The sequence below is a fragment of the Elephas maximus genome, chromosome 19, assembly GCF_024166365.1.
Source record: "Elephas maximus indicus isolate mEleMax1 chromosome 19, mEleMax1 primary haplotype, whole genome shotgun sequence".
Classification (NCBI taxonomy): domain Eukaryota; kingdom Metazoa; phylum Chordata; class Mammalia; order Proboscidea; family Elephantidae; genus Elephas; species Elephas maximus.
In genome coordinates, this window is record NC_064837.1 from 23505204 (window position 1) to 23528134 (window position 22931).

Here is a 22931-nt window from a genome sequence, read left to right on the forward strand (position 1 = left end):
GAGGTCTTCAACTCTGTACTTGCTTCCCTTTCCTTTTATCTCTTGTAAGGTAAAAGGTGGTGCAGGCCACACTCCATGGAAACTCCCTTTACATTGTCTCAGGGATGTGACCTTTGTAAGGGTGTTACAATCCCACCCTAATCCTCTTTAATATTAAATTACAATAACAAAATGGAGGACAACCACACAATAATGAGAATCATGGCCCAGCCAAATTGATACACACATGTTTGGGGGGACATAATTCAATCCATGACAGGAACTAAAAAAAAAAAAGAGAGAGAGAGAGAGGAGACCCAGTGCCTGGTCATGCCACTAGAAGATGAGTCAGACTGAGGGAGACTGGAGGCAAGACCTCCACCTGGGCCTCTGGTTATAATGAAGGTAGAAGGAGGACCTGTAAAGTTTCTAGCAGATACTGGAGTGACCCACTCACTTCTGACCTCCCCCCGACAAAATCTACCCAGACAAGACGGACAGTATCTGTTGTGGGAGTATCAGGAAAAGAAGAGCATCTTCCCTTCCTACAACCTATAACTTGTTCTATACAAGAAAAACCTTTAACATGCTCCTTCCTTTACGAAAAATGGGTGGCAGTTATAAATAGCCCTCACTACTGGGCCACCAACTAACTATAGGAAAGAAGAATATTACCAAGGGTTAGTTAATCCAGATATCAGAGATGCAGTAGTGCCATAGATGTGGGCCAACAAAATACCGGGAGCACAAAAATGTCCCTCCTATTGTCATTAAAGTGTTACCTGGTATAGTTCCCCCAAGGCTTAAGCAGTATCCCATCCAAGCTGAAGCCTGACAGACACTGGGCAAATCATCACCAGATACCTAAAACATGGGCTTCTCAGACTGTGTCAGTCACAGTTCAACACCCCCATCCTGTCGGTAAAGAAAAAAAACAGAGAATACCGGTTCGTTTAAGATCTGTAAGCTGTCAACCAGATAACCGTCAGGGTCCACCCTGTAGTCCCCAACCATATACCTGCTGTTGACTTTGTTGTCCACTTTTTCCAGGTTCACTGTGCTAGACCTGAAGGATGCCCTCTTTTGCATCCGAGTGGAGAACATAAGTCAAAAAATCTTCGCCTTCAAGTGGGCAGACTCAGGAACAGGACAAACACAACACTTGTGTTGACAAGTCCTCCCACCCATAAAAACCCATTGCTGTTGAGTAGATTCCAACCCATACCGATCCTATAGGACGTAGGAGAACTGCTCCATAGGGTTTCCAAGGAGCACCCGGTGGATTCAAACTGCTGACCTTTTGGTTAGCGGTAGAACTCTTAACCACTATGCCACCAGGGTTTCCAGCTCTCCCACAGGACTTTAAAAACAATCCTACTCTTTTTGGGTCAGTTTTAGCACAAGAACTGAGACAACTGACCTTAACCAATGGTGTCCTCCTCCAATACATAGACGACTTACTCATTGCCAGTCATGACAATAAAAGCATTTACATGGAATGAGGAAAAAGAGAAGCTCGATATTCGGTGGTCACTTTAAAAGAGGTTCTAGAGGCTAATGCACGTCCCCCAGGTACTGCTGCCCAGAAGGCCGAACTCATTGCCATGCTGTAAGCCCTTAAAATCACCAAAGGTAAGTGAGCAATTCTTTATACTAATTCCAAGTACGTATTTGGGGTATCACATGCACACAAGGCAATCTGGAAGGAGAGAGGGCTCCTAACAGCTGGTGATAAGAACATTAAATATTCTCAAGAGATCTTACAACTTTTATAAGCCCTTCTCCTGCCCACCCAAGTAACAGTAGTACACTGTGAAGAGCATCAGAGAGGGGATACTGTGGTGTCCAAGGGTAATTACGAAGCAGATGCAGCAACAAAGAAAGCTGCAATCCAACAGAAATCTATCAAAGTAGCCCTGCTAATTCCCCATTTAGAGTTACCTCCACCTGACCTCCACCTGGACTATTCCCAAAAAGACAAAGACATTGCCAGGACTGGAAGGCCACTCTAAACAAAGATGGATGGCTGTACACTCTCCATGGAAAGATTTTCATTCTGTCAAAACTCATGTGCCCAATCTTACAGAGAGCCCACTAGTCCACCCAATATGGACATGATGGACTATATGATTGGGTTAAGAGATATCTAATTGGACCAAAGGTCCATGCACTAATTCAGCAGTGATGAAGAGCTGCCCCACCTGCCTGAAAAATAATCCCAAGAACACTGCTAAAGTGCCCCCAGGGGTCCAATGAACTGAGGCAATGCCTAGAAACAGCTGGCTGGTGGATTTATAGACATGCCTTGAGATCCTAAGAATTACAAATATCTGCCAGTTTTTACTGACACATTTACTAACTGGGTTGAAGCTTTTCCTTACAGGACTGAAAAAGCCACTGAGGTTATAAAGCACCTCCTGGAGAAAATCATGCCTTGTTTCTGGCTTCCTGTCTCCATTGGCAGTGATAACAGGCCCCATTTTGCAGCCTTTGTGGTGTAATCGGTGGCAATTGCCCTGGACATTAATTAGAACGTACACACAGCCTGGAGACCCCAGTCCAGTGATAAAGCAGAGCAGGTTAATCAGGCTCTAAAGAGACACCTAGCAAAGCTGTGCCAAGAGATCAAGTTGGTATGGACAAAAGCGCTGCCGATGGCCTTCTTGCTAATTCAGTCTGCACTAGAGGCAAACTGAAACTTAGCCCATTTGAGCTATCACACGAGCTCCCTTTATTAGAGAACCCCAATATGACCAACATAGCCTTCCTTAATAATAACCTTCCTCCCTCCACGAGGTTGGAGATGTTCCATTTACTAAATACCTACAGTTTTTTTTGGTGACTCTGTCTTTTGTCCACAGGTATGTGCACCAGAAAATCCCACCAGAACCAGAAGTAGCCCTGCACCCATTTAGCTTGGTGATTATGTCTTCCTAAAAGCCTAGAAGTTGGAGCTTCTCTAGCAAAAGCAGACCGGTCCTTTTGAGGTGTTACTAACATATCCAACCTCCGTCAAACTCAGCGGTCTCAAAGAAAACCGTTCCACCAGACACCTAAGGACAAACTCCCGAGAACTGTGAAAACTGGACTCGCAAACTTATTAAAGACCTAAGTGCTTGTCTGCCAAACACTCTCCTGCCTAGATCCAATCCCAAACTAACTTTCAATTTTGTTCCTTGTATTATATACACGATTTACCTTTTTGTTTCTTTATTTGGTGTTTAAACAAGTCAGACTGATAAGAGTCTGAGAGCCCTCTAGCGACAATGAAAATGGTAATGATTGTTGTTATCCTTCTCCAAAAGATTCTTGTAGTCCAAGCTGAGTGGAAAAACAACTGATTCCTCCAACTTTCCAACTCTGTTTCCTGGGGGGTTAATCTGCGGGATTGTTAGATCTGCCATCCATTCCTTACCTCCTCTGCTGATTTAAAAGTTCCCCGGAAAAGCTCTATCCCCTTATAAGACACTCCAGACTTGGTTCACAATTGCCTAACAGTTTAACACTTCTGACCAATGCCCAGAGAAAAGGAGGGAATGAGGCAGACAGCCTCAGAGCCCAACCCTTCTAAGAGACACCTGCTCTGGTTTATCTGCCTACGCAGAGCAGAATAGGCAGCACATTTTTCTGAAATTGTCATTGACAAGATAACCACAGAATGGGCCATGGGTGGCCTCAACCTCCCTCTAGGTGGAGACTAAACATGCTAATAAAGGAAAACCAACCTCTTCCTCCATCCCTGGGGATCGAACCCTTGCCTAGAAAAAAAATGCATAGTCATCTGCCATCTCTGATAGCTTGCATGAAGGTCAATCCTGAATATTTATGAAGAGTTTGCATTTCCTTGTCTGCTCTCTGTAAAAGTCCACCTCCCCAAACTGTCTGTGAACAGTCCTGGAGATAGTAGCCCTGACTGCTCCTTTCCTTGCTCAACAAAATTAAGGTACATTTCTTCTGCCACCTCAGCCTCTTGTTTTTTGGCTGTAACAAGTTAGGCCAAACAAAACCTGGGATTTCCACCTCCAAACATAATGACTACTGTAACTTCAAAGTCATTATGAATGTAAACAATATTCCAAGATACCTGCAACAACTCTAATGCGTTGTGAAAACATCTGTGGTTTCTACCGGTGACTGTCACAGGTACTTGCCAATACAATTGTGCCTTGTTGTCTACCCTCAAAACAGAATGAAATGCTAAATTTTCTTTAGATATTGTTGTTGTTAATGTTAGCTGTCATTGAGTAGGCCCCCGACTCATGGCCACTCCACGCACAAGAAAACTAAATGTTGCCCAGTCCTGCACCAACCCCATGATCGGTTACACACTCAACCTTTGTGATCCATAGGGTTTTCACTGGCTGATTTTTAGAAGTAGATCACTGGGCTTTTCTTCTTAGTCCATTTTAGTCTGGAAGCTCTGCTGAAACCTGTTCAGCATCGTAACACCATGCAAGCCTCCACTGACAGACACATGGTGGCTGTTCATGAAGTGCGTCAGCTGGGCCTCCAACCTGGATCGCCCACATGGAAGGCCAGTATTCCTCCACTGAACCACCACTGCCCTCTCTTTAGAGAGTAGTGACAATAAAATGTAGTTTTTTCCATCCAAGTGTACAGACTTCCTGAATTCTCCATTGGCCCCCAAGAGTTAGGAGTCTCTGCTCTGGAAGGACATGCACGATGCTGGCCACTGGGGCTGCCCTGGGAAACGGGGTTACAGAATGGAAGGGTAGAATGGGAGGGAGCCCACCATTTCACACTTTTGAACCACATGGATGTGTTATCTAGTTAAATAAACAAATCACCTAAAATAAAAACAAGAAGCTTACACCAACTGTGGTGTGGCAAGCAGATGGGAAGACATAGGATGGGAGGCTGGAGATCACAGGAGGCCACACTGGGTGTCCACCAGGGTGATGATAATTGCAGCTCAGGGCAGGTCATGGCAGCAGAGATGGAGAGAAGAGGGCGCACTCCAGAGACATAGGAGGTAGGACAGACAGGCCTCGGGTGATGGGTTGCGTCTAGGGTAGAGGAGGAAAGGGAGGAACCAAGGGTAACACCCAGGTTCCTGTCCTGGATGCAAAAAGCATGGCAGTCAGACCCTGAGCTAGGACCACAAGGAGAGGAGCCAGGCTGAAGGGGCTAGGGGAAGGAGGTACAGAGTGGGCGGGGGGCGGGGGGGGGGGGTGTTGCGGATAATAGGCTAAACGCCTAATACAATGAGAAACTGAATATTCAAACAGACACTGGCCGGACCACACCTAAAAATAAAACTCTGACACAGCCTTTGTAGCAATTGGTCCCAAATAGTTAGGATTCAGTCACGAACTACAAGCTTCTCTAGTTTTTGCCCCCCAGCTGCTAACCAAAATGTTGGAGGTTCTAGTCCACCCAGAGACTCCTCAGAAGAAAGGTCTGGCAATCTAATTCTGAAAGATCAGCCACCTGTGGAGTACACCTGTGGAGTACAGTTCTACTCTGACTCACAAGGGGTTGCCATGGGTCAGAGTTGATATGAAGGCAACTGGTTTACTTCCAACGCAGTATCAACCAGAGAAAGGCAAATATGCTCCCAAACCACTTACATAGGATGCCCCACTTCTAATTAACTCTCCTCCAGCATCCACATGCCAACAGCCTTCAATCAAGACACACCTGAAGATTTCCTTTTTTTTTTTTTTTTTACTTTAAAGCTTTTCTACTCAAAGGCCTGCCTTTGAGCCTCTGCCAAACGCTAGAGATAGTGACTGGCTCCCTTCCAATAGCAAGCCCTGAATAAATAGCCTTTGCTTGTTCTCATTTCAGTGATTTTCCTTTATTTCCGTACCTTGATGTAAATGACTAAGGAGCCCTGTGGCGAAATGGTTCAGTGCTTGGCTGCTAACCAAAAGGTTGGCGGTTGGGACACACCCAGCATCTGGTGGGAGAAAAGACCTGGAGATCTACTCCTGTAAAGATTACAGCTTAGGAAACCCCATGGGGCAGTTCTGCTCTGTCATATCCAACTTGATGGCACACAACAACATGTAAGTGACTTCGTTACATCATCTTCTGCTGTAAGAGATCAAAGGGTGGCAATGGGTTTCTGAGTGTTGGAGAAAGCAAAAGGTGGGCGGGGAGTCCTGGCATCACAATTTGGTCCAGGGGCAAGTCTGCCTGAGTTCACTAAAGAGCAAAACAGCAGAACAATGAAGAAAGCATTCCCACACTCCATGGCTAATTTGCTCCTCACAACAGGCCGAGGCCTTAATTTGAAGATTCTCCCTTGCTTTCCCATTCCTGACCTTCAACTAGGAGGGGCTGATAAACGAGGACTAGATTGTTGATGTCAGATGGGTCTTGGCTGAAAGCAGAGAATACCAGAAGGCCGTTTACCTGTGTTTTATTGACTATAAAAAGCATTCGACTGTGTGGATCATAAATTATGGATAACATTGTGATGAGTGGGAATTTCAGAACACTTAACTGTGCTCATGAGGAACCTGTACATAGACCAAGAGCCAGTTGTTTAAACAAAACAAGGGGATACTGAGTGGTTTAAAATCAAGAAAGGTGTGTGTCAGGGTTGTATCCTTTCACCATATTTATTCAATCTGTTTGCTGAGCAAATAATCCAAGAAGCTGGACTATATGAAGAACATGGCATCAGGTTTGGAGGAAGATACTTTAACAACCTGTGATATGCAGATGACACAACCTTGCTTGCTGAATGTGAAGAGGACTTGAAGCACTTCCTGATGAAGATCAACGACTATGAACTTCAATATGGATTACACCTCGACATAAAGAAAACAAAAATCCCCACAACTAATCAATAAGCAACATCATGATAAATGGGGAAAAGATTGAAGTTGTCAAGGATTTCTTCTTACCTGGATCCACAATCAACACCCATGGAAGCAGCAGTCAAGAAATCAAATGAAGGGGTAGGCAACTAAATTCAGAGACTTAAGAGAGATAAATAAATGCAATGCTGTGGTCTTTGACTGGATCCTTATTTGAAAAAATTAGCTATAAAAGGCATTTTGCAGATAACTGGGGAAACTGAATATGGATTGGGTATTAAATGATATTCGGACATTATTATTAGTTTTGTTAGGTGTGGAACTGTGGTTTTCTAGGTAAATGTTCTTATTTTTTTAGAGGTGTATGCTGCAGCATTTAAGTGACATGTCAGGATATCTGTAATTTGCTTTGAAATAATTCAGCAATATATACATATAAAATAATTATATTTTAAAAATATTTTATAAGTTACATTTTAAGTAAAGAGGACAAAATGCTAGCAACAGTTGAATCTGGGTGCTACATGTATATTGTTCATTATACTATTCTTTCTACTTTTCTGGATGTTTCAGTTATACTAAAGAGTTCAAATGAAAAAATTAACTAGACTATTGCTTACAGAGCACTGAGTTTCTGTTTACAGTGAGAGAAAATTCCCACTGATTAAGGGTAATAATTAATGTCATTGATGTCGATACATCAATGTAAAAAGCTGAATTGGCAAATGCCGTGTGATAGATATATTTGCAACTACAGCAAAAAAGAGCAGCCGCAGAGGCTGCTTATGTACAAACCCCTCATAGGATTTGGTTTCTTGGTGTGGAGGTTTAGGGTCATTGTTTCCTGGGGGATCCCAGTTAACTGGCCTAAAAAAAAACCCCAGTATCATGCTAAGTGCTTCTGTTCTACCTCCTAGTTCCTTGCGTAGTACCTGGGGTCTTAAAACTTGCAAGTGAGCATCCACGGTACAACAATTGGTCTCTATTCACCTGGAGCAACAGAGGAAGAAGTCAAGAGTAGGAGGAGGAAATGGAATGTGTGGTGACTGCCTCCGCGAACAACTGCCCCCTTCGCCGTGAGATCGGAAGAACTGGATGGTGCCCGGCCACTACTGCTGATCGTTCTGAGCAAAGAGTCTATAGAGAAATCCTGATCAAAAAAGGGAAAATGCAGAACAGAATTTCAAATTCTCATGGGATCCAGAATTTGTGGAACCATAGAGCCCTGAGATAATCTTTAAACCTTAGACCAAAAATATCGCCTGAAATCTTCTTTAAACCAAACAATAGTTTAGCTTAACTAGTAAAGAACGTCTGCCTTGAGCATTGTGCTATCTATATGATATCAAACTGACAACAGCAACTTGAAAAGTTAGACAGAAAGTTCAGGGGGTAGTGAGTTTAAGTTAGTAGGGGTGGAAAAAATTTGGAAAAGGAGGCTTAGAATGGTTGTACAATTTGAAGAATGTAATCAATGTCATTGAATTGCAAATGCAGGAACTGCTGAACTGGTGTATGTTCTGCTGTGCATATTTTTCAAAATGACAAAAATAAAATAATTAAAAAAAAAAGAAATCAAATGAAGTCTTATCACATTGGGCAAATCTGCTGCAAGAGATGTCTTTAAAGTGTTAAAAAGCAAAGATGTCACTTCGAGGACTAAGGTGCACCTGACACAAGCCATGGTATTTTCAATTACCTCATATGCATGCAAAAGTTAGACAGTGAATAAGGAAGGCCAAAGAAGAACTGATGCCTTTCAATTACAGTGTTAGCGAAGAATATTGAATACACCACGGACCTCCAGAAAACAAATGAATCTGTCTTGGAAGAAGTACAGCCAGAGTGCTCCTTGAAAGCGAGGATGACAAGACTTTGTCTCACGTGGCTGCAACAAAGGGCTCAAACGTAGCGACGATTGTGAGGATGGCACAGGACCGGGCAGTGTTTAGTTCTGTTGTACATAGTGTCGCTATGAGTCAAAACTGGCTGAACTGCATCTAACAGGTTTGGTAATCTGGGGGCAAGATCCAAACTGCAGAAGTTTCTCCCTGCTCCAGGGATCCTGGGTTTTGAAACTGGCTCTTTCTAATCCTACTCCTAGGAATCCCAGAGGCCGGGAAGCCTCTATCTACACAGCCCCAGGGGCTGCTCAGGCTACGTTTAGGGACCATGCCTCTACCCTCTGGTGGGGGTGGCCAGGCCCATTTCCTGTTTCATAGGTGGGGCTATCTGGCCCTGAAGAGGACAGATGTCTGTTTGAACAGGGCTGTTTGAACAGAGCCTTGGAGAAGAAACAGATATCTACACAATGTCTGAGGTCAATTTGTTTTTTCCAGGGGCTCAGGAATTTAGACACAGTGCAGAGGGTGGAGAGAACCAGTGTTTATGATGCCACTGAGTGCCAGGCAGAGTCCCTACATGGCACAAGCAGTTAAACATGTTTAACTGAAAGGTTGGTGGTTTGAGTTCACCCAGTCGTGACTGGGAAGAAAGGCCTGGCAATCCCACTTCTGAAACATTAGCCACTGAAAACCCTGTGGAGCGCAATTCTACTCTGACACAAATGAGGTCACCATGAGTCAGTTGACTCGATGGCAATCGGTATTTACTGGTGTGTGCCAGGAACTCACAGAGTGGGTTCTATCATCTCATCTCCACAACAGCCCTTAGGGATGAGAGGGCTTGGAGAGGCTCCTTAAAGTCACATAGCTTGTACATACTCCAGAATGGGTTTGAACCCAGATCCCTCTGGCTCCAAAATCCATGTTTTGTTCACTGGACTCTGCCTTCTGGACCAGGAGTCAGGAAGTCCCTGAAGATAGTGGCAGGCCCCAGAACTGAAGTCCAAATTCCTTGTACAGCCTCATACTCACAGTGAATCACCTGAATCCTTGTCTGCCCCAGGGCTCGGGAAGAGCTTGCACTGAGGGCCTTTTAGTGAAGCAAATTTACAGCAGGCACACACTGTTCTCGTGTTCTGGGAGTGCAGGTGACTTAGATTAAGAAATTCCACCTTCTATTCTTACTGTGGAAACCCTGGTGGCACAGTGGTTGAAGAGCTTGGCTGCTAACCAAATGGTCAGCAGTTCGAATCCACAGCTGCTTCTTGGAAACCCTATGGGGCAGTTCTACTTCCTATAGGGCCACTATGAGTCGGATTTGACTCAACAGCAATGAGATTGTTTTTTGGTTTTTGTATCCTTACTGTAGTAAATGTAGTATGTATTTCAGCCAAGCCCTGTCCCAGCAGACATTGCACCACTGGGACAATGTTTTTACAGATGGTCTGTTGGGGCCAGGGAGGTATTTTTTGACTCTAACTTACTAGCTGTTTGACCTTGGGCTAGTCATTTAACATCTTTGAAACTCCATCATCTCATCTATGAAACGGGAATAATATCTCCCCCCTCCAAAGCTGTTGTAAGGAGCCTGGTGGCACAGTGGTTACAGGCTCAGCTACTAACCGAAAGATAAGTGGTTCGAAACCACCAGCCTCTCCACAGGCGAAAGATGTGGCAGTCTGCTTCCCGAAAGATTTTACAGCCTTGGAAACCCTATTGGGCAGTTGTACTCTGTCCTACAGGATCACTCTGAGGCGGAATCTGCTCAAAGGCAGTGGGTTTGGTTTTTGTTTTTTTTTTTTAAGTCATTGTGGGGACCAAGTGAGCTTTAAGACATGAATAGGGTCAGGTCACTCTCCTGCTTAAAACCATCCAGTGCCCCTCATTGCCGTCAGAGTAATAATGTCTCCAGTCCTTTCCATGGGCTTGCAAGCCTGACTTTGTCTGACCTCTTCCCTCCTCTCTAAACTTGACTGAAGCTCTCTTCTCCTCTTGGTGCCACACTGGCCTTGTTTACCCTACCACCTTGCCGAGCTCACCCCAGCCCTTGGCCCTTTGTACTTGCTATGTTTTCTGCCTGGACCACTCTTCACCCAGAGCTGTGTTGGGTTGGCTCTTTCTTGCCATTTGGGTTCTAGGGTAAATATCTCTCCCCAGGCACATGCTTTTTGTCTCTCTCTACCCCTTCTCCCCCATACAAGCTCCATGAGAACAGGGATGGTGTTTGTTCTCCCTGAATCCTCCCTTCCCCCACCTACACAGTACCTGTCATACAATTAAAAAAAACAACAATAAACCAGTAGCTGTTGAGTTGACTCTGACTCATGGCAGCCCCACGTGTGCCAGAGTAGAACTGCTCTCCATAGTGTTTTCAGTGGCTGGTTTTTCAGAAGCAGATCACCAGGCCTTTCTTCGGAGGCACCTCTGGGTGGATTTGAATCACCAACCTCTTGGTTAGCAGCTGAATGCTTAACTGTTTCCACCACCCAGGGACTCCTGTCACACAATAAAAAACCCATTGCCATGGAGTCCATTCTGACTCATCATGACCCCCTGTGCTTCAGAGTAGAGCTACTCTAGTCCAGGCAGGGGGATGAGCAGTTAGAGGAGCAGAAAGAAAGCTGGTGGGGCTGGAGAAGAGAGAATAAGAGGTAGGATATAGGGGACGGAAGGTCCTTGGGTAGAGCAAATGGTCTGCACTTGACTACTAACCTAAAGGTTTGTGGCTTCGACCCACCCAGCAACACCACATAAGCAAGGCCTGGAGATCTGTTTCCTTAAAGATTGTTGTTGTTAGTTCCATTGAGTCGATTCCTACTCATGGAGGCCCCATGTGTGTAGAGTAGAACTGCTCCATAGGGTTTTTAAGGCTGTGACCTTCCGGAAGCAGATCGCCAGGCCTTATTTCTGAGATGCCTCTGGGTGGGCTCAAACTGCCAATCAAGAAAACCCTACAGAGCAGTTCTACTCTACAACACATGGGGTCGCCATGAGTCTGACTTGATGGCAACGGCTTTGGTTTTGGTTTTCATAAGAGGTGGAGCCTGAAAGGTTGGCAAGGACGAGCCTCAGGGACTCATGGCCACTCCGAGAGGTTTGGATTTTATTCTAAGTTTGACGGGAAACCAATGTAAGTTTTAAAGCAGGGGAGTGACACGATCTTATTTATGTTTTGAAAAGATCATCCAGGCAGCTGGGTGGAGACTGGGGAGGGATGGAGAATGGAAGCTGAGAAATCATGGCGGCTTGGATCAGGGTGGAAGCAGTGGAGGTGGAGGGAAGTGACTCTACCCAGAGTATCTTGTGGATGGACAGTGAATAGGACCTGGTGATGCATGTGGAAATGGATGAGAGAGAGGACTAAGGAACGACTCCGAGTTTGGGGCTGGTGAATCGTCAGCAGAGAGATGCTTTTTAAAGCCATGGGGAGAGCGAGAGAGAAGAGCTTGAGTGGTACAAACAGTTAAATTCAACTACTAGCCAAAAGGTTGGCCCAGTGCTCTGCTTCCAGAAAGCCACAGCCTTGAAAACCCTATTGAGCTGCTCTACTCTGCACACATGGGATGGCCATAAGTTGGAACCGACTTGACAGCACCCAACAACAACAACGACATGGGGAGAAGGAGGATGAGGAAGAGAAGCAGGTTGTGCCCTCAAAAATCTCAGCATTCGGAAAGAGCCAGGCAAGGTGGCTGAGGTGGAAGAATACCAGGACAAGTTGTCCCCAAAGCCAGATTGCAAAGAGGAGGTGACTGGCTGTGACTGGTACTGCTGGAGGTTGAAGAAGGTGAGGATGGACCATGGGGTTTGGGAGCATGAAAGGTGATGGTCACAAGAATCATCTTGGTGAACTAGGGGAATGGAGAGAAAGTGGGTGTGCCATGTAGACAATGGGTTTGAGGTCTCCTGTTGTGAGAGCGAGCAGAGAACAGAGGCACTACCTGGAGGGCAGTGTGGGACCAAGGGAAGCTTTTATGTTTTGGTCTGTTTTTTTTTAAGATAGGCGATATCTCAGCATGTCTGTGTGCTGATGGGAGATACCAGAGAGAGAGGGGAAAATGGATGAAGCAGCAGAGAGAGGATAATTATAGGAGCAAAGTCCTTGAGTGGGGCTGGTATCCAGGGCCCCAGTGGAGCGGTTGGCCTACCATAGATAGGATCGAGGACAGTTCTTAAGTCAGGACAGGGGAGGAAGTGTCCGTGGCCCGAGGCAGGCAGCAAGGCTGGAGGCTAGGCTTCTTGTCCTGCCTGTGCCTCAGCTTTGCTGTGTGACTTTCGGCACATTATCGAATCTTTCTGGGCTGTGCTCTCCTAAAGGGTAATCACACACAGCTTCTGTCTGGCTTCCCTCCTGGGGTAAACATACTCGCCCCAGCCTGTCTGAAAATCCATGGGATGGGTCACCAGCAGAGTGAAACCCCTGGCTTTGGCCTGAGATGAGGGTCATCTAGGGGCCAGTCAGGCTTTGTCACTCATGAGGTGACAGGGGCCCTCACCCCTTGGGGATTTCATGAGCAAAACAGGCTTTCCCATCTGACAAAAGGAAGAAAATGGCTCCATGGGCTGTTCTGTGGGTGTGGGTGGTGCAAGGACAGTGACTGTTCCAGCCTTCAGGAAGCAGCTGGGTGGAGAGAGGACAGCACAGGCTTTGGAGCCAGACCACATGCCCAGCTATGCCACATCCCAGCTGGGTGACTTGCCAGAGGCACGTTTGCTGTGAAGCTTGAGCTTCAAGGCCCTTTACCTGGTGGGACCCTTCCCAAAGGCCAGTGTTAATCTTAGATCCATAGTTTCATGTTCTTTTTCTTACAGGGGGTTCCTATATTGTATCATATTCTAGCTCCACAAAACCAGGATCTGCCTTTGGATCTTGGGGTAAGTGACTTGACCTTACTTTCCCCATCCGTAAAATGGGATCGTCAGAACCTGCCTCCCAAGGTGGGGAAAGGTTACTGGGTACACAGGGCAGGGCATGTGGTGGCAGCTCTACTTAATGGAAGCCATAACTATGACTCCTGCTGCTGGGGGGCAGGAGGAAGTGATGTTTGGCTGTGCCCAGCTCCCCGGCATCCAGGGGATAGTCTCTTCCAGTTCTCATTTCTCTTCCTCAACTGATTTAGCCTTTAGGACCAGAGGTGAGCTCCTTCCTCTTCTATTTACACTCTCAAAGACACAAACTGCCTGATGCCAGCTTCCTCCTATTCCCCTTCTTCCCTCTCCAAACTGTCTCTCTTCCAGGCCCATAGCCAGTCCCTCCCATCCCCCACTGAGCCTGGACCACAGCCAGTCCCTCCCATCTCCCACTGAGCCCAGCCCAGTTCTGGGGACATAGAAGGCAGCTCAACCCTCATGTGTCCCCTCCTGTATCTCTTTGGCAGCACTGGCTTCCTGCTTCCTTGAAGCACTGGCTTCAAGGCAATTGGATTTCAAGTGAACCCATGCCACTCATACTGGCACCTACTGTGTGTCTTAATCCTTAGCCTTCAGGAGGACCAGGTGGGTACAGTCTCACTTCCAGGGTAGGGGAGATGAGGAGGTTATGCCGGGTCCTAAGGATGCCCAACCTGGCCCAGGTGGTCCCCTTCCCTGCCCTCCTGGAGTTCATTTGTGCCAGAACCCCAAGTCCTTACCTTGGTGGGGATGAGGATGGGCAGAGGCAGCAGGAAAATGGGCAGGAAGAGCACAGTCAGGTAGGAGCGATAGGCCCACAAGCCCTGCCACCAGGTGGCCATGGTGTGGACCAGCTAGGTCTGACTGCAGCACCTCTGGGAGCTGGGAAGCAGCCAGGGAGTGGATGTAGCCTGCAGGTGGCTGGAGCAGGCGGGAGGCTTATATAGAGCCAGCTGAGTGTTAACCATTGACCCACCCTGGCAATCAGAGTGTTTTTGGAGCCCGGGAGGTAAAGAGTAAGGAGGAGGGACCTCCAGGAAGTGTAAAGACCAGGAAGACTTTGCAAAGAAAGGGAGGGAAAAAGAACAGGGAATAAAAGGTTCAGGTACTTTCAAGAAGTTAAGCTCAGAGTTAACTCCTTCCGTTCTTGGGGGCTGCTAGTGGCTGGAGAAGCTGGAGAAGCTGGAGAAGAAAGGGGACCCAGGAAGCCCCATAGCCAGCCTCCATAGGCAACACCCCAAGCCCCTCTCCCCAGACCAGCCTCTCCTCTCTCCTTTTATTTCCCAAAGCCAGGTTAGGAGCTGAGTAGCTTATACACGGCCCTGGGTGGGGTGGCCCCTCCTACAGAAACACCCTCCAAAACTTCTAGGAGTTTCTAGTCTAAGATTGAGGGCAGACTAGGCCTGGAGCAAGCCCTCCCCCCTCCTCCCAGTGTCAAGGAAACCGTCAAACTCACTAGTCCTGACTGTCTCTTTACTCACCGTGTGATGGTGTGTCTGGGACTTCACTTTCAGAATAGCCACTTCCTCGTTCTGCAGTAATACTTTTCTATTGTGAGCAGTTTTCCCCTAATGCCTTCAGTGCAGCTTGGACTTCTTCCTTCAGTACCATCGGTTCCTGATCGTACGCGACCTCTTAAAATGGTTGAACATCAACTAATTGCTTTTGGTATAATGACTCTGTGTATTCCTTCCATTTTCTTTTGATGCTTCCTGCATCGTTTAATATTTTTCCCCATAGAATCCTTCACTATTGCAACTCGAGGCTTGAATTTTTTCTTCAATTCTTTCAGCTTGAGAAACACAGAGCATGTTTTTCCCTTTTGATTTTCTGTCTCCAGCTCTTGGCACATGTCATTATAATACTTTACTTTGTCTTCTCGAGCCACCCTTTGAATCTTCTGTTCAGCTCTTTTACTTCATCATTTCTTCCTTTTGCTTTAGTGGCTCGACATTCAAGAGCAAGTTTCAGAGGCTTGGTCTTTTCTTTCTTTCCTGTCTTTTCACTGACCTCTTGCTTTCTTCATGTATGATGTCCTTGATATCATTCCACAACTTGTCTGGTCTTCGGTCATTTGTGTTCAACGCGTCAAATCTATTCTTAAGATGGTCTCTAAATTCAGGTGGGATATACTCAAGGTATCAATGGCACTGGGTTTGGGTTATGCTCAAGGTTGTATTTTGGCCTTTGTGGACTTGCTCTGATTTTCTTCAGTTTCATCTTGAACTTGCATATGAGCAAATTGCTTGTCTGTTCCACAGTTGGCCCCTGGCCTTGTTCTGACTGAGATATCGAGCTTTTCCATTGTCTCTTTCCCCAGATGTAGTCGATTTGAGTCCTGTGTGTTCCATCTGGCAAGGTCCATGTGTATAAAAAAAAAAAAAAAAAGTGGCCGTTTATGTTGGTGAAAGAAGGTATTTGCGATGAAGAAGTCGTTGGTCTTGCAAAATTCTGTCATTTGATTTCTGGCATTGTTTCTATCAACAAGGCCATATTTTCCAACTACCAGTCCTTCTTCTTTGTTTCTGACTTTTGCATTCCAATCACCAGTAATTATCAACGCATCCTGATTGCTCATTCGATCAATTTCGGACTGCAGAAGCTGAGAAAAATCTTCAATTTCTTCATCCTTGGCCTTCGTGGGTGGTGCATAAATTTGAATAACAATCATATTAATTGCTCTCCCTGTAGGAAGGACATTATCCTATCACTGACAGTGTTGTACTTCGGGATAGATCTTGACATGTTCTTTTTGATGATGAATGCAACACCGTTCCTCTTCAAGTTGTCATTCCCAGCGTAGTAGACTATATGATTGTCCAATTCAAAATGGCCAATACCAGTCCATTTCAGCTCACTAATGCCTAGGATATTGATGTTTATGCATTCCATTTCATTTTTTAAAATAATTTTTATTGTGCTTCAAGTGAAAGTTTACAAATCAAGTCAGTCTCTCACACACAAACCCATATACACCTTGCTACACACTCCCAATTACTCTCCCCCTAATTTTTTTTTTTTTTTAATGAGACAGCCTGTTCTCTCCCTCCACTCCCTCTTTTCATGTCCATTTCGCCAGCATCTAACCCCCTCCACCCTCTCATCTATCCTCCAGGCAGGAGATGCCAACATAGTCTCAAGCGTCCACCTGATCCAAGAAGCTCACTGCTCACCAGCATTCTTCTCCAACCCATTGTCCAGTCCAATCCACATCTGAAGAGTCGGCTTCGGGAATGGTTCCTGTCCTGGGCCAACAGAAGGTCTGGGGGCCATGACCACCGGGGTCCTTCCAGTCTCAGTCAGACCATTAAGTCTGGTCTTATGAGAATTTGGGATCTGCATCCCACTGCTCTCCTGCTCCCTCTGGGGTTCTCTGTTGTGTTCCCTGTCAGGGCAGTCATCGGTTGTAGCCGGGCACCATCTAGTTCTTCTGGTCTCAGGATGATGTAGTCGCTGGTTCATGTGGTCCTTTCTGTCTCTTGGACTTGTAATCAGCTTGTGTCCTTGGTGTTCTTCATTCTCCTTTGATCCAGGTGGATTGAGACCAATTGATGCATCTTAGATGGCTGCTTGCCTAGTGTTTAAGACCCCAGACGCTACTCTTCAAAGTGGGATGCAGAATGTTTTGTTAATAGATTTTATTATGCCAATTGACTTAGATGTCCCCTGAAACCATGGTCCCCAGACCCCTGCCCCTGCTACTCTGGCCTTTGAAACATTCAGTTTATTCAGGAAACTGCTTTTGGTTTAGTCCAGTTGTGCTGACCTCCCCTGTATTGCGTGCTGTCTTTCCCTTCACCTAAAGTAGTTCTTAACTACTATCTAATTAGTGGATGCCCCTCTGCCACCCTCCCTCCCTCCCCCCTCTCGTAACCATGAAAGAATGTTTTCTTCTTAGTTTAAACTATTTCTCAAGTTCTTATAATACTGGTCTTTTACAATATTTGTCCTTTTGCAACTGACTAATTTCACTCAGCATAATGCCTTCCAGATTCCTCCATGTTATGAAATGTTTCACTGATTCCTCACAGTTCTTTATCAATATGTAGTATTCCATTGTGTGAATATACCATAATTTATTTATCCATTCATCCGTTGATAGGCACCTTGGTTGCTTCCATGTTTTTGCTATTGTAAACAGTGCTGCAATAAACGTGGGTGTGCATATATCTGTTCGTGTAAAGGCTCTTATTTCTCTAGGGTATATCCAAGGAGTGAGATTGCTGGATCATATGGTAGTTCTATTTCTAGCTTTTTAAGGAAGCGCCAAATCGGTTTCCAAAGTGGTTGTACCATTTCACATTCCCACCAGCAGTATAGAAGTGTTCCAATCTCTCCCTAGCCTCTCCAACATTTATTATTTTGTGTTTTTTGGATTAATGCCAGCCTCGTTGGAGTGAGATGAAATCTCATTGTAGTTTTGATCTGCATTTCTCTAATGGCTAATGATCGTGAACATTTCCTCATATATCTGTTAGCTACCTGAATGTCTTCTTCAGTGAAGTGTCTATTCATATCTTTTGCCCATTTTTTAATTGGGTTATTTGTCTTTTTGCAGTTGAGTTTTTGCAGAATTATGTAGATTTTAGAGATCAGGCTCTGATCAGAAATGTCATAGCTAAAAACCTTTTCCCAGTCTGTAGGTAGTCTTCTAACTCTTTTGTTGAAGTCTTTGGATGAGCATAAGTGTTTGATTTTTAGGAGCTCCCAGTTATCTAGCTTTTCTTCTACGTTCTTTACACGGTTTTCTCTACTGTTTATGCCATGTATTAGGGCTCCTAACGTTGTCCCTATTTTTTCTTCCATGATCTTTATCATTTTAGATTTTATATTTAGGTCTTTGATCCATTTTGAGTTAGTTTTTGTGCATGGAGTGAGGTATGGGTCTTGTTTCATTTTTTTGCAGATGGATATCCCCATTTCATTTTTGACCATTTCCAATTTTCCTAGATTCATACTTTGTACATTCCAGGTTCCGATTATTAATGGATGTTTGCAGCTGTTTCTTCTCATTTTGAGTTGTGCCACATCAGCAAATGAAGGTCCCAAAAGCTTTACTCCATCCACATCATTAAGGTCGACTCTACTTTGAGGAGGCAGCTCTTCCCCAGTCATTTTTTGAGTGCCTTCCAACCTGGGGGGCTCATCTTCCAGCACTATATGAGACAAAGTTCCACTGCTATTCATAAGGTTTCACTGGCTAATTTTTTTCAGAAGTAGACTGCCGAGTCCTTCTTCCTAGTCTGTCTTAGTCTGGATGCTCAGCTAATACCTGTCCTCCATGGGTGACCCTGCTGGTATCTGAATACCGGTGGCATAGGTTCCAGCATCACAGCAACATGCAAATGCCCATAGTAGGACAAACTGACAGGCATGTGGGGGAATTGACCGAATATCAATTGAGATGTTTCAACAAAAGGATGCTGCACTGAGAGTGCTCACTCGTCTACGCCAAGAAATATGGAAGAGAGCTTCCTGGCCAACTGACTGGAAGAGATCCATATTTATGCCTATCCCCAAGAAAGGCAATCCAGCTGAATGCGGAAATTATCAAACAATATCATTAATATCACACACAAGCAAAATTTTGCTGAAGATCATTCAAAAGCGGCTGCAGCAGTACATCAACAGAGAACTGCCAGAAATTCAGGCTGGTTTCAGAAGAGGACATGGAACCAGGGATATCATTGCTGATGTCAGATAGATGATGGCTGAAAACAGAGAATACCAGAAGGATGTTTACCTGTGTTTTATTGACTATGCAAAGGCATTCAACTTTGTGGTCATAACGAATTACAGATAATGTTATGAAGAATGAGAATTCAAGAACACTTAATTGTGCTCATGAGGAACTTGTACATAGATCAGGTGACAGTTGTTTGGATAGAACGAGGGGATACTGAGTGGTTTAAAGTCAGGAAAAGTGTGCGTCAGGGTTGTACCCTTTCACCATACCTATGCAACCTGTAAGCTGAGCAAATAGTCCAAGAAGCTGGACTATATGAAGAAGAAGGGGACATCAGGATTGGAGGAAGGCTCATTAATAACCTGCGTTATGCAGATGACACAATCTTGCTTGCTGAAATTGAAGAGGACGTGAAGCACTTACTAATGAAGATCAAAGACCACAGTCTTCGGTATGGATTACACCTCAACATAAAGAAAACAAAAATCCTCACAATTGCACCAATAAGCAACATCATGATGAAAAGCAGAAAGGATTGAAGTTGTCAAGGATTTCATTTTACTTGGATCCACAATCAACACTCATGGAAGCAGCAGTCAAGAAATCAAAAGACGCGTTGCATTGGGTAAATCTCCTGAAAGGACCTCTTTAAAGTGTTCAAAAGCAAAGACATCACCTTGAAGACTAAGGTGTGCCTGACCCAAGCCATGGTATTTTCAACTGCTTTATATGCGTGTGAAAGCTGGACAATGAATAAGGAAGACCAAAGAAGAATTGAGGCCTTTGAATTCTGGTGTTGGTGAAGAATATTGACTGTACCATGGACTGCCAAAAGAATGAACAAATCTGTCTTGGAAGAGGTACAGCCAGAATGCTCCTTAGAAGCAAAGATGGTGAGACTGCATCTTCCATACTTTGGACATGTTGTCAGGAGGGATCAGTTTGTGGAGAAGAACATCATGCTTGGTAAAGTACATGGTCAGTGGGAAAGAGGGAGACCCTCAATACGATGGATTGACACAGTGGCTGCAACAATGGGCTCAAGGATAACAATGATTGTAAGGATGGTGCAGGACCAGGCAGTGTTTTGTTCTGTTGTGCATGGAGTTGCCATGAGTCAGAACCTACTTGACGGCACCTAACAACAACAACATTGCAAGCAGGGGTGGATTATCCAACAGGCAAAGTAAGCATGGGCTTGTTTGTGCTCGCTTACTAATCTGTAGTGAACAATTTCACGTTTTTCACCACAGGGCTTACCTTGCTTACTGGGTCATCCATCCCTGTCAGGGACTGTAACTTTGAAAAGAGGTTTTGATTCTGTAGGAAGGTTCTCTGGGGTTGGGAGAGAGAGAGATGTCAGCCATGCCTGTAAGCAGACTCTCATGTGGTGAAGAAATGTGAAATTGTTCACTACAGATGATCTGATAAGCAAGGTAAGCACCGTGCTTACCTTGCCTATTGGATAATCTGCCCCCGATGTTGAGGCTCAAATTAAACAACTGATGGTATTAACAACAAATGAAGCAGCTGAGCACTGATGTGTAGTAGGTGCACAACAGAGGTTTGTTTCTTTCAGACTCTTCCTGCCTTTCCACCTCCACCCCTGCCCCAAATTGCCATGGAAGAAGGCAAAGATTGTGTCATATTTTGGAAACACAATCAATCTCTCCATTCTCCATCCATCTGTCTGTCTGTCTGTCTGATTATCCACCTGTCCTAGTTATCTAGAGTAGCTATAATAGAAATACCATAAGTGGATGACTTTAACAAAGAGAAATTTATTCTCTCACAGTCTAGGAGACTAGAAGCCCAAATTCAGGGTGCCAGCTCCAGGGGAGGGGTTTTTCTCTCTATCAGCTCTGGCGGAAGGTCCTTGTCATCAGTCTTCACCTAGACTAGGAGCTTCTCTGCACAGAAATCCTGAGTCCAAAGGAAGTGTTCTGCTCCCCGGGCTACTTTCTTTGTGGTATGAAGTCGCCTGCATCTCTCTGCTTGATTTTCTATTTTCATGTCTCAACAGAGATTGACTTAAGATACAACCTAATCTTGTAGATTGAGTCCTGACTCTTTAACATAACTGCTTATAATCCTGTCTCATTAACATCATACAGGTAGGATTTACAACACTTAAGAATATCATATCAGATGACAAAGTGGTAGACAATCACACAATACTGGGAACCATGGCCTAGCCAAGTTGACACACATTTTGGGGGGACACAATTCAAGCCATAACAGAAAGAAGAGTGAACTAAGGCCTGTATGGTGGTGTGTTGGGGGGAGAGGCATGGGTGTGGGTTGGAAGGGGTTGCCAGTTGTCAGTCTGGTCAGAGCTTCTATATCTTGGTAACTTCACCCCTCCTAACCGCACACCGCACACAGTAAGAGCACACTCCACAGTTCTGATGATTATCAGAGTGTGACAGCTACGTGTGCCAGGATTAGAAGGCAGTATGTCAGGGAGAATGTTCCTGGCAGTGAACCCACTTGGCAAAGGTGCAGAAGTGTGGTGGACTTTAGAGAACAGAAGGTTCTGTGCAGTTAGGAAGTGGGTTTGTGGGGAGGTAGGATTGAGAGCCGATAACCACATTTCTAGGGTGAACAATAGCATGGCCTGGGCTGTTATGCCAGGGGGACACACCTGAAGCCAGTGGGGTCTGTGTGTGAGAGACATCCAATGCCCTCTGCAGGAGTGGGCTACAGATATGGTGGATCCAGGTCTCAGGGCTCTGGTCCTGGCCAGCCCAGGGTGGGTGGGAAGCTACAGTAAGACAGGACAGACTGGCTACTTCCTCCCCCATTCAGGCACTAGCCCTCTCTTACCATGCAGCCAACCTGCCACCTGCTCAGGGCCAGGTGAGAAAGACAATAATTAACATCATTCTCAATGAAGAGAGGCTGAAAACATTCCCCATGAGAACAGGAATAAGACAAGGATTCCCCTTATCACCATTCCTATTTAATATTGTGCTGAAGCCCTAGCTAGAGCAACAAGGCAAGAAAATGAAATAAAGGGCACCCAAACTGGTAAGGAAGCAGTAAAACTGTTTCTATTTGTGGATGATATAACACTATACATAGAGAACCCAAAAGACTCCACAAGAAAACTACTGGAAGTAATAGATTCAGCAAAGTGGCATGATATAAGATAAATATACAAAAATTAGTTGGCTTCCTATAAACCAACAAAGAGAACTATGAAAAGGAAATCAGGAAAGCAATACCATTTATAATAGCCCCTAAAAAAATAAAACACTCAGGAATAAATCTAACCAGGGCTGTAAAAGACCTGTACAAAGAAAACTACAGAACACTGCTGCAAGAAGTACAAATGGAAAGACATACAATGCTCATGGATAGGTAGACTCAACATTGTGAAAATGTCAATTCTGCCCCAAGAAATCTACTAATACAATGCAATCCCTATCCAAATACCAAAAGCATTCCTTAAGGAGATGGAAAAACTAATCATTAACTTTATATGGAAAGGGAAAGGGCCCTGGAGACATAAAGCACTACTGAAGAAGAATAAAGTAGGAGGACTCACACTACCTGACTTCAAAACCTACTATACAGTTATGGTAGTCAGAACAGCGTGGTACTGGTGCAAATAATAGACACATTGACCAACGGAACAGAATTGAGAACCCAGATGTAAATCCATCCACCTATGGTTACCTGATTTTCGACAAAGGCCCAAACTCCATTAAATAGGGATAACAGTCTTTTTAACAAATG

General features: G+C 45.0%; 1 protein-coding gene across 1 annotated transcript in view; it reads right to left on the reverse strand.

Moving 5' to 3' along the window:
• The window catches only part of LOC126063134 (solute carrier family 13 member 2-like), a 35969-nt gene extending 21623 nt beyond the window's left edge, over positions 1-14346 (reverse strand). The window contains exon 1 of the mRNA XM_049861326.1: positions 14245-14346. Coding sequence (XP_049717283.1) covers positions 14245-14346 — 102 coding nt within the window. The remainder of the gene's footprint in view (positions 1-14244) is intronic.
• Between the last annotated feature and the right edge of the window lie 8585 nt (positions 14347-22931).